Source organism: Elephantulus edwardii, unplaced genomic scaffold (genome assembly GCF_000299155.1).
Source record: "Elephantulus edwardii isolate Elephantulus edwardi_28Jun2011 unplaced genomic scaffold, EleEdw1.0 scaffold00043, whole genome shotgun sequence".
Taxonomy (NCBI): domain Eukaryota; kingdom Metazoa; phylum Chordata; class Mammalia; order Macroscelidea; family Macroscelididae; genus Elephantulus; species Elephantulus edwardii.
In genome coordinates this window covers 6,532,988-6,544,557 of record NW_006399793.1, presented here as the reverse complement: position 1 = coordinate 6,544,557, position 11,570 = coordinate 6,532,988, and the positions used below count along the sequence as shown (strand labels likewise).

The window sequence follows — 11,570 nt, the reverse complement described above, 5'->3', positions numbered from 1 at the left end:
ACAGCAACAGGTCTCCAGTATCTATCCTGCCTGATTTGTGAATAAATAAGAGAAATTGCTATGTATTTTGACTATCATCTTTGGTCATAATCTAATAATGTAATAAATAACCTAACAATGTAATGTCATTACTATGTGACATCGAATCAGAATGTCTCACAGCTGACCACCCAGTGGGTGTTCAGAGGCAGTAAATCACACTGGAGAAGACTGGTCATCTTTTTATCATGGAGCAGCTGGTGGATTCGAACCACATGCTTTGGTTTGGCAGTCCATCTCCTTACCCACCAGATCTCTGAAGAATACTAACAATGTAATAAATGACCCAAATTATCACTCAAGGACGACCGAATCATTACACTATTTCCATGAAAACATAAGTCAACACGAAAAAAAAATCAATTAAAAGTACAGAAGATAACGAGAATTTGAAAAGTGCTTTAAATGAACTGTAGAAAGAAATTACATTTATCCTAATTGATGGAAAGTTAATAGACACCACAGATAGAATTCAAAATTACAATTGATTGACTGATTGAAATTATAGAAATTAATAAATCCTAAAAGTGGACCAAAAAGATATTTATCCCAAATGTTTAATTTTATTAAAGGAAAATAAACTTTAGACTAAAAAAAATCTTTTTATGATCTCCCAATTAGATCATTAGTTTTGGTGCTTAATTTTGTTTTTACTAACACGGCATAGTTCATAGGGAGCTGTGTGGCTAACATAAAGGCAGTTTGAACCCACCAGCAGCTCTGCAGGAACAAGATGAAAAATCTCCCTTGGAATTTACAGCCCCAGATAACCACAGGGGAATCAGCTCTGAGTTGATTTCCATTTAACAGCAGTGATTTTTTATGTTGACTTTTATTCAATTCTAGCCAATTTGTGTCATCTGAAACTCTGAGAAACTGAATAGAATTCAAGAATTTTTGAATAAATGAGGAAGACGCATAAAAATGATGAGATGGTCTTTTGGTACTCCAATCAGTGACAAGTACTTCAACATTGACAAGCTTAATCATATCACTGAAGCAAACAGCATAAATGATTTAAGAAGAAAATATCAAATTATCAATCAAAGATTTTAAAACAATATGCATGCAGAACAAACTCTAAAATGTGAAACTCTTAGCTATATGAAACACGTAGTATAATAAAACAGTGCAATGGATATATAATTGCATTATGTCAAAAGTCAAACCCCCCAAAAAGTTTTAATCTATTTCACAATAGATTTATAGAATTCCTTGACAATGGGATCTTTCACTTTATTGAAAGTGGCTGGGAGATTTAGAAAAAAGTTTCAAGTAGAACAAAGGATCAAAGGTTCAAATGATTCAGTTAAGTACCCATGGGGTTTCATATATTGAATAAGAATGTGCTTAGAGTTTATATGACTTCAAATGTAAACTCATTGCTATGCAGTCAGAACCAACTCCCAGCTGACCCTCCAGCTGACTTTCAGAAGCTGAATACTACATGGGAGAAGATTACCCATATTCTTCCACAGAACAGCAGGTAGATTCAAGCCACCTGCTTTTAATCTAGCAGCCCAACTCCTTACTCACTGTTGTTGTTGTTATTGACTGCCACCGAGTTGAGCACGACTCATAATGACCCCATGAACACAAGGCCTGAAGTCCCTTCATAGCCATCTTCATTTATCAAAGTTCACAGAGTTTCCAGAGGCATGTTGTTTAGGAAGTGGATGCCACTCCTGCTTCCAACTAGCAACCCATTATATCTTAGCTAAATGCTACTTATAAAACCAGGATTAACATCACAATTCCATTCTAAAAGAGGAGTGATTAAAATAATTTACCCTCTTTGATTACAGTTTAGACAGACTGATCTTATTCCAATTTCTGCATCACTCAAAAAAAAGTACATTTTTATTCCCTTCAATTTCAAATATGTACCTGAAATAATGACCACAGCAAAAGCGGCAAATCCGGTGTCATCCCTTCCAGTCACAATCTGTGCTCCCCCTTGAGGATCTGTAAGAAATACGTAGAAGAATTCCTGTCCTTCGGGCTCATCATCATCCAAAATGTGGACCAACACTTTCCTTTCTCTTTCTCCATCTAGAAATGTAAGGAGAAGAGTCTGTTCTTGAAAGTCTTCTTCTTCTTTTGCCCAAGTTAGGTTGGAAATTCCATAGACGTCATGAAAAGGCCACGCGTTTGGTTCCTCTAGAACACATCTTTCTCCAAAGGTTTTAACAGTTACACTGACGTTGCCCATAAACCCACCAGTTCTTCGGATAAGAACCTCAGCAGTACTGAGTGTGCCATTCTTCATCTCCTCTTCAGCGTAAACAACAGGTGGCCCCAGACTAAAGGTCCCATGAATAGAAACATCCGCAGCCGGCACAGTGTCCTCAGCAGGCTTCTCCGACATGGTGGATGTCTCAGGAATGGTGACAAGTTTCTCAGGCAAGGCATATGTACTAGTAGTTGCCTCAGTCACCACGGGGACCGTTTCGGTTGGCTGTGGAATGGCTGTTATCTCTGCTCCGTCAGGGTATGTAGTCGAGTCAGTTTTCACAGGGATGAGAGCTGTGTCAACTGCCCCAGCCACCGTTGTCATAGGGAGAGGAGCATCTGTTTCTACCATGGCATCATTATCCAGTATTGTAATCACTGCAACACTAAAGTCTAAATTTAATCGTGGTCTCCAATTAGCATCAAACTTTTTTAGTCCTCTAATTTCCACTGAAGTTAGATTAATATAAAAATGTTCCTCTACCTCAGGAAGGTGATCATTAATAATGGTTATTTCAAAGTCAACCTCAACTTGGAATTTTTTAAAAAGCAGCTCCCCGTGGTGAACAGGTTCAAAGTCTTCCAGAGGCTTTGCACTTCCTCCAGTGGTTTGATAGAAAACCTTAATAAGATCACTGTGGAACCCAAACAGTCTCTGTACATGTAATGTGATTGTGTGTGCATCCTCCGACACTATGACACTTCTTGAGCTGGGGGAAAACTGAAAGACTCCCATTGGTTCAATCTCAGCAACTGTGAAACCAGATCTGGAAAAAAAAATCCCCCCAAAAACCAACAATTAAACTGTGAAATAACTTATAAAAAAATAGAAATACTACTGTAAATATTTACTTTTCACACATTTAAGATGTTGCCCATGAGGGCAGCACCTTAATAATTACATGCCTTTTCAAGTACCACATGCTACAACATATTCATGATCAGACCAGTGCACAGGAAATGTTAAGAATGGGAGCTGCTATAGAGGGTGATGTGACCTAACAAAGCTTGTTGCTGTGTTGCCATTAAGTCAGAACCTATCCAAAACTGTCCCTTCAGTGAGTTTCCCGAGGCTGTAAATTGCACATAAGAGTGCCCATTGTTCTCCCACAGAGTACCTGATGGGTTCAAACCACATGCCTTTGGTATTACAGCAAAGCTTCTTACCACTAGACCATCAGAGCTCCCTTTCACAAGGCTTAGCTAAGTATCCAGGACTCTAGTCGGCTTCTTCAGTCAGCCTGGAACTGCTCTCTGAAGGATCTGAAACACCAGGCTTGCCTCATTAATAGTACATAGGGAACCAGATATGCTGTGACGCTCTTGACTTTACTCAAGTAGAAATTATTGCTCCTACTAAGAACAACATCCAAAGAGCAAAATGCTGGTTTCCACTATTCAACCAGTGATGGAACCATTCCCTCATACAAAGGTAGCTAAACTTTATTTACAAATTGGAATATTTATGATTTAATTATTTAATGTTTAACTTTTTTAATATGAACTTGTGCTGTGGCCTACTAGAGGTTATTATTAGTGTCTCAATATGTTCAAAGATATATTTTCTTTGCTAACAGCATATTTTCCTTAATTTGAATGCCTTGGAGAGCATTATAGCTCCAACATTCCCAGTTGTCAAACACCCATCATGTAACACAAAGCATACTGTTTAAGAGCACAGATGATGACCAAAATAGTTTGGGTCCAAATAGTGACTCTACATGCTATTTATTATGTATATCACATTGGATTTATTATAATCTCCTTGTTTCAACTTCTTCATTTAAAAATTAAGACTAATGACAGAGATTGAAATTGTTAACAACTTTATTTTGCTTGCCTCCACAATCAACACTCTTGGCACCAGCAGCCAAAATATTAAAAGACAAATCACACTGGGAAGTCTGCTGTCAGAGATCTCTCTAAAGTACTAAAGAGCAATGATTTCAGTCTGGAAACTAAGGGGTGCCTGATACTGGCCATGGTCTTTGCAATCACTTTCTATGAATCAGAGAACTGGACAATGACTAGGAAGGATAGAAGGAGAATTGAGGCCTTTGAGCTATGGTGTTGGAGAAGAGTATTGAATACACCATGGATTGCTAAGGGAACAAGCTGGTTCATCAAAGAGAGGGTAAAACCAGACTGCTCCCTGGAGGCAAGGATTCTGTAGCTTTGCCTGACATACTTTGGACATGTTGCAAGGAGGAATCAGTCCTTGGAGAGGTAAAGGGACAGCGCAAGAGAGGAAGACCCTCTCTATGAGGTGGATTGATTCAGTGACTGGGGTAAGTGTGTCAGAGACAGTGAGATTGGCACAGGATAGAGCAGGATTTAGGGCTGTTGTACATAGCGTCACTATGAGTCACAGGTGACTCAAAGGCACACAACAACAACAATAGCAGTATCTATAGGGAGTTCTGGTAGTCTAGTGGCAAAAAGCTGCACTGCAATCCCAAAGGCACATGGTTCAAGGTCACCAGCTGCTCTGTGGGAGAAGGAGGAACAATCTCCTCCCAGGAGATTAATTGCCTTTTACAACCCCTCGGAGGGTCAACTATAGGTCTGTTCCAACTGTATGGTACACAACAACAAGAGTATGTACCTCATAACATAGTTGTTATAAAGAGTACACGTTTATTAAAACCATGTCTGGTTTTAAGTTATCATTACTGAAATTAAAGGCACTTGTTAGTAAATCTTTTTAAAATGACACATGTATAATATAAAATCATTTTTTATGCTGCCGACTCATATATCTCACTTAGGAACATGAATACATAAACAAATGCTGGTTTGGACCATGCATTTCCTGTATTTTACAAGCAAGTAAATAAATAAATACACAGAAAAATCAAGTGGCATTACACAAGTGGTTACACAGTAACTAAATGGTAAGAGTTAGGACTAAATTTACAAGTCTGTCTCTTAATCTTGTCTTCCTCTCTTCAAGCAAAGTTATGTCATAAAAGGAAAGGTGAGAAAAAAATCTTTGCCAATTATTTTCTAAATTTGTGTCCATTTTCCAGCAAAGAATATTGAATATACCATGGACAGTCAAGAGAGTAAATAACTCAGTTTCAGAAGAAGTGAAGTCAAAGTAGTTCTCATTAGAAGCAATGAATAATGGGACTTTATCTCACATACTACAGGCTTGTTTTCAGAAGGTGCCAGTTCTTTGAAAAAAAGATGGCATGCTCAGAAAAGCAGAGTCAGTGAAAGAGAAGTACATCCTCAAGGACACGGATGGACACAGTGACTTCAACAATGGACCGAAGCACAGTGCAGACAGTAAGGATGGTGTAGGACGTCTGCACCATGAAGGGACTCCCCAGTAACTCCATAAACAGGCTTGGAAGCAGAGTGGCATCCACTTCTCAAATAGCTTGCCTCCAGAAACTCTATGAACTTAGAAAAACGATGCAAGTCATGTGTGTTCAGGACATTCGTCCCTACGAGTCGTCTATGACTCGGCAGCACTTAACAACAACAACAACAGTCCTCTTGAGTCAAGGCAAAGATAAACTCTCTTGAAGGTCAGCAGTAGATAGGATTTATTTTTATTATTATTATTATTATTATTATTATTAAATTTTTTATTAATTTCAATGTATTATTCATTTTAATGAACATTTACAGAGATTTTGGATTTCCATTCATTCATTATTGCATTTTTCTCCCTGCCCCCGCCCCCAGTTGGCTCTTCTCTTTGAAAAGTAAAAAACAAAATTTCTTTGTTATGCAATGTCCCTCCGCCCCCCCTCCCCCAGCCCAAGTCCACTCCACTATGATTCTTAAAAGTCATCCGCTCAGTGGTGTCTCCACTGTGTTTCTGGTGTGAATGTCAAAGTTGCTGACCTCTGTTCTCCCTTATACCATCACTTTTGCACTTACCGCAAGGAACGTGAACTTTATGCCTTTTCCAGTCGTGACAAGTACATTACAGACAACATAATTCTCGGGGAATTTGTTAGTGGAGAATCTTGTTTCTCTTACCGAAGCTGAGCTCCACCTTGTACACTGCTATGCACTCCTGACAGGTGAATGGCAAAAGCCTCTGGTAGACCAGGGTTTGGAAATGTCCACAGCACAACTCCTTTACTGTGTTCACCATGAGAAAAAGAAAGGCTTCCTGAGGAGATGGGGGAGGGATGGGGGGAACAAAGAAAAAACCCCATGAAGAACAAAGGAGGGTAACACGCTAAGTCTTATATTAGGATCCAGTCTTAAAAACATAGTGAAATAGTTTCTCTTCCAATCCACAACAGATAAAAGTATGATTGAATCTGGGGAGCTTTGGTGGCCTAGTGGCAAGGAGCTGCAACTACAATCCCAGAGGTGCATGGTTCAAATTCACCAGATGCTCTGCCGGGGAAGGAGGGACAATCTCCTTCTGTACCAGTCAGATCTGATTTGATGGTACACTCACACAAAAATAATAAATTTTTTTTAAAAAAAGTATGATTGAATCTGAGAAGAGCATTTGGAGTAAAGACAAGGGAAAGTAAACTTTGCTCTCTAGACAAAATAAATCAAACCATTAATCCCTGTGTGCTGTCATCAATTTTATTTAAATTAAAAAATTTAGTAGTGGAAAGAGAATAGTGTTAGACAAGCATTGATCTGAATTTTGTGTTGGATGGGTTGGAACCAACATTTATTTTAAGATGTAACACGCGATAGGCATCCTGAAGTAGTTTAGTATGATGTATCTTAATACATTATTTTACTTTAAATTGTTGTTATGAGTCATCAAGTTGCTTGTGACTCATAGCGACCCTACATACAATAGCCCTAAACCCATGCTCTACGCTGTGCCAACCTCACGGTCTCAGACACACCTACTCCCACTACCCCAACCACTGAATCGATCCATCTTATTGTCCCTCCACCCTCCCAAAGATGACGTCCCTCTCCAAGGACTGTTCTCTCCTTGCAACATGTCCAAAGTATGTCAGATGAAGCTTCAGAATCCTTGCCTCCAAGCAACAGCCTGGTTTTACCCTCTCCAGGATGAACCTGTTTCTTCTCCTAGTAGTCCATGGTATATTCCACACTCTTCTCCAGCATCACAATACAAAGGCATCAATTCTCTTTATATCATCCCTAGTCACTGACCAGCTATCCAACACATAGAAAACTATTGCGAAGACTATGACCCGGATCAGGTGCATCTTAGTCTCCAGCCTAATATCATTGTTTCTCAGTACTTTGGAGAGGTCACTGATAGCTGACTTTACTAATGCAATTTGTCTCTTGATTACTTTATTTCAAAAAAAATTAAAAACATGGTGGTGTTTGTTGTTATGTGCCGTCAAGTTATGATCCTATACACAACAGCTCTGAACCCTGTTCTATCCTGAGCCGATTTTATTGTCTCTGACACACCTACCCCCATTACTTCAGTCACTGAGTCAATCCATCTCATCAAAAGTGTTCCTTTCTTGCCCGGTCCCAATTATAATGTCCCTCTACAAGGACTGGTCCCTCCTCGCAATATACCCAAAATATGTTAATAACCACTTAATTGGTGAAAGTATGGGTGTTTTCTGTACTAAACATTTTCTTTTTTATTATGCTCCAATTTTTTTTTACGCTGAAATCTGAAGTAAACTGTTTGATGGTATCAATCTACTATTGAAAACTCCTGTTATTTTAATCACTTTCTTAAAAAATTGTTTGAACTCTTAAGATTAACTGTATAAGTAAGGACAAAATCATACATGAACTCATCAAGAACAGCATCTCTACAAACAAATGTTTTAGAGCCTAATAAGACATTCTGAAGTACTTGGTGCAGAAGGTCAAGGATATTCTTCAATGCAGATTGAAGCTCAACATCAAAAAGATAACGATTCTCACCACTAGGCCAATTGGCAGTACCATGATAGATGGAGAAGAGATTGTTCAGCTCCACAATCAACACTCTTGGAACAAGCAGCCAGAAAAATAAAAAGACAAATCACACTGGGAAAATCTGCTGACAAGGACCTCTCCAGAGTACTGAGAAACAAAGATGTCAGTCTAGAGATGGAGGTGTGCTTGATCCAGGCATGGTCTTTGCAATTATGTTATGCATCAGAGAGATGGACAATGACTAAGGATGACAGGAGGACTGATGCCTTTGAGTTTCAGTTCTGTAGAAGAGTCTTAAAGATGCCATGGAAAGCCAAGAAAACAAATAAGTCTGTCTTAGAGAGGGTAAATCCAAGTTTCTCCTTCGAGGCGAGGATTCTGAAGCTCCATCTCACATACTTTGAGCACGTGGTCAGGAGGGACTAGTCCTTGGAGAAGGACATCATGCTTGGAAGGGTGGAGGGATAACACAGGAGAGGAAGACCCCAGATGAAATGGATTAATAGAGTAACTAGGGCAATGGAGATTGGTGTGTCAGAGTCAGTGAGACTGGCTCAGGATGGCAAGCTTCAGAGCTGTTGTATATATGGTCGTTATGAGTTGTAGGTGCCTCAACAGCACATAACAACAACAGTAACAAGGCATTATGTTCAAAAAAGGTGGAGAGTTAGTGAAAGACCAGAAGACCTCAAACAAGGTGGATTGATGCAGTGGCTACAAAAGGCTCAAGTATATCAGAGATGATGACGATGATGTAGGAAAGGGCAGGGTTCAGATCTTTAGTTCATAGGGATTCTATGAGTCACAATCAACTAAATAGTACCTAATAAGAGCAACAACAAACTAAGGTAGTTTGTTGTTGTTGTTGTTGTTGCTGCTGTTGTTAGGTGTCATTGAGTTGATTATGACTCATAGCAAATCTATGAACAACTGATCTGAACACTGTCCTATCCTGTGTCATCTTCACCCTTCCTGACACATTAGACCACCTTGCAGCAGTCACCACGTCAATCAACCTAGGTTAGGATCTTCTTCTCCTTTGTTGACCCTATGTCATTCTGAGCATCATGTCCCACTCCAAGGACTCACCCCCTCAGCAATGTTCCTGAAGTATGTGAGGCAAGGCTTTATCATATTTGCCTCCAAAGAGCCCTCTGACTGCACTTTTCCCAGTACCTATCTGTTTATTCTTTTGCCATTTCATGGGATGTCCAGTGGTCTTCTCCAACACCACAGCTCAAAGGCAAAAATTCTTCTTCTGTCATTTATATTTATTGTTCAGCTCTCAGATTCATAGATAGTGATTGGTAAGATCATGGCCTGAATCAGATGTACCTTAGTCCTCAAACCAACATCATTACTCCTCAATAATTTTAAGAGGCTCCTAACTGCAGACTTTCCTAGTGGAATAAATCTTCTGATTTCCTGACTGCTGGTGCCAAGGGTGGTAATTGTGGATCCAAGTAAGATGAAGCTGTTGACAGTTTCAATCTTTTCTCCATCCATCATTTTGCCTACCAGTACAGTAATGAGTCTTCATTTTCCTGATATTGAGATGCAATACATATTGAAGCCTGTATTCTTTGATCTTCTACAATAAGTACTTCAAGACCTCCTCACTTTCAGCAAGCAATGTTGTGTCTTCTGCATAACACAAGTTATTGGTGAGTCTTCCTCTGATTCTGATGCCACAATCCTCTTCATAGAGTCCAGCTTCTTGAATAATTTGTTCAGCATACAGATTGGATAGGTATAGAGAGAGTATACAACCCTGACACAGTCTCTTCTTAATTTAAAACCATGCAGTGTTCTCTTGCTCTGTCCACACAACAGTCTTCTTGTCCTGGCATAAGTTTTACATGAACACTATTAATGTTAGCCACAAGTCATTATGACGCACTCAATTTAATGCCTTTGCATAATGAATAAAACACACATAGACATTTGAGGATTGAGATGGCAAGGAGACCACTGATGACTCTAAAAGAGAACCAACTGCTCCAAAGAACCATCTACAGTTGAAGAGCCTGTCCGCAATAAAAAGCAGAAATTGGAAAGAAAAATCCTGGAAGAATTAATCAAAGAAGCCACCAATCTAAGTAGCTAGTAATAAAAAATAATAAAAAAAAATCCTACACCTACTAAATGATGGCTTAGTGGGATAAGGAGTTGCACTGTCAACCCAAATGCAGTTGGTTCTAATCCACTAGCTGCCATTCAAAGGCATGGAGTTCAAATCCATTAGCTTCTTCCAAGGATAAATATGGCTAATCTACTCCCACACAATTTACTATCTCTGAAAGCCCACTGGAAAGTCAGCTATGAGTCGCTTCTGACTCGACAGCAATGAGTTAATTTGGTATATCAAACAGGCAAAACACTCATGTTTCTGAGGAAGAAAGTGCAAGGAAATAGACGATGAAAAGAACCAGATGCCTTTAGCTAAGTGGATGTGCATAAAGAATGGTAAGGAAGCATCAGTGTTGGAAAGTTAGAGGAGGAGTCCCAACCGTGGTTAAAGAAAACACAGAACACAGACAGTTCTAGTCTGGTGGCTGTGGTATTTGCCTTTCAATCAAGCATATAGACTTACTTTTCTTTTATCACTGGGATTCCTGTGGGGATTAGAAAGTGGCATGACTGTGCAGTGATTTTGACTATCCCAACCCTTCAAGCCCATTTTATAAAAGACTACAATTTTCCTTTCTTTCTCAGGGATGTCAAGATTATAGAAAAGTGAGCCTTAATCTGTTCTCTCTGAGAAGCTGGATCTGAGTCTTTGATGCAGGAGACAAACAGCATTGCCCAAGGACAAGGAGGACACTGTGAATCACAGAGAGAACCTCAAAGATTGTGCACCTTCTGAATGATCTTTATATGAAACTGAAGTGAGTGTCCTGTAACATAGCACGATTCAAACCATCAAACATTTACATCTTTCCATCTAAAAGCCAATGTTGCAATAGAAAATGAAGTAATATCTGTAAGTGAGAATTATATAGACAAATATGAAAAGAAATTCAAAGTTGGGTCTTTCTACCAAATGAGACAAATGAAGTTTCTTTCAAGTATTTTTGTTCTTCTTGAATTACTTGTTGTTTGCATGAGGTATTAATGATATTGTTCGATAATTTCCACACTCTGTCAGGTCGTCTTTCTTTGGAATGGAAACAAATCTAGATCTCTTCTAGTTAGCCAGTTGGTTGTCCTCCAGATTTCTTGGGACAACTTGGTGAGCACATCTACGGCATCATCTGTTTGGTGAAATATATCAAATGGTATACCGTCAATTACTGGGGCCTTGTTTTTTACCAATTCTTTCAGAGCAGCTTGAACTTCTTCCTTCATCACCACAGGTTCTCGCTCATATGTTGTTTCATGAAATTCTTCTGTGTGGCCTTTTGGTACGACTCTGTATACTCTTTCCATTTTCTTTTAGTATG

General features: G+C 39.2%; 1 protein-coding gene across 1 annotated transcript in view; it reads right to left on the bottom strand.

Moving 5' to 3' along the window:
* Window positions 1-11,570, bottom strand: part of GPR98 (G protein-coupled receptor 98) — a 1,036,968-nt gene that overhangs the window by 636,680 nt on the left and 388,718 nt on the right. The window contains exons 71-72 of the mRNA XM_006885387.1: window positions 6,268-6,403; window positions 1,927-3,038 (exon numbers count right to left, since the gene is read on the bottom strand). Of these exons, the coding sequence (XP_006885449.1) occupies window positions 1,927-3,038; window positions 6,268-6,403 (1,248 nt within the window). The remainder of the gene's footprint in view (window positions 1-1,926; window positions 3,039-6,267; window positions 6,404-11,570) is intronic.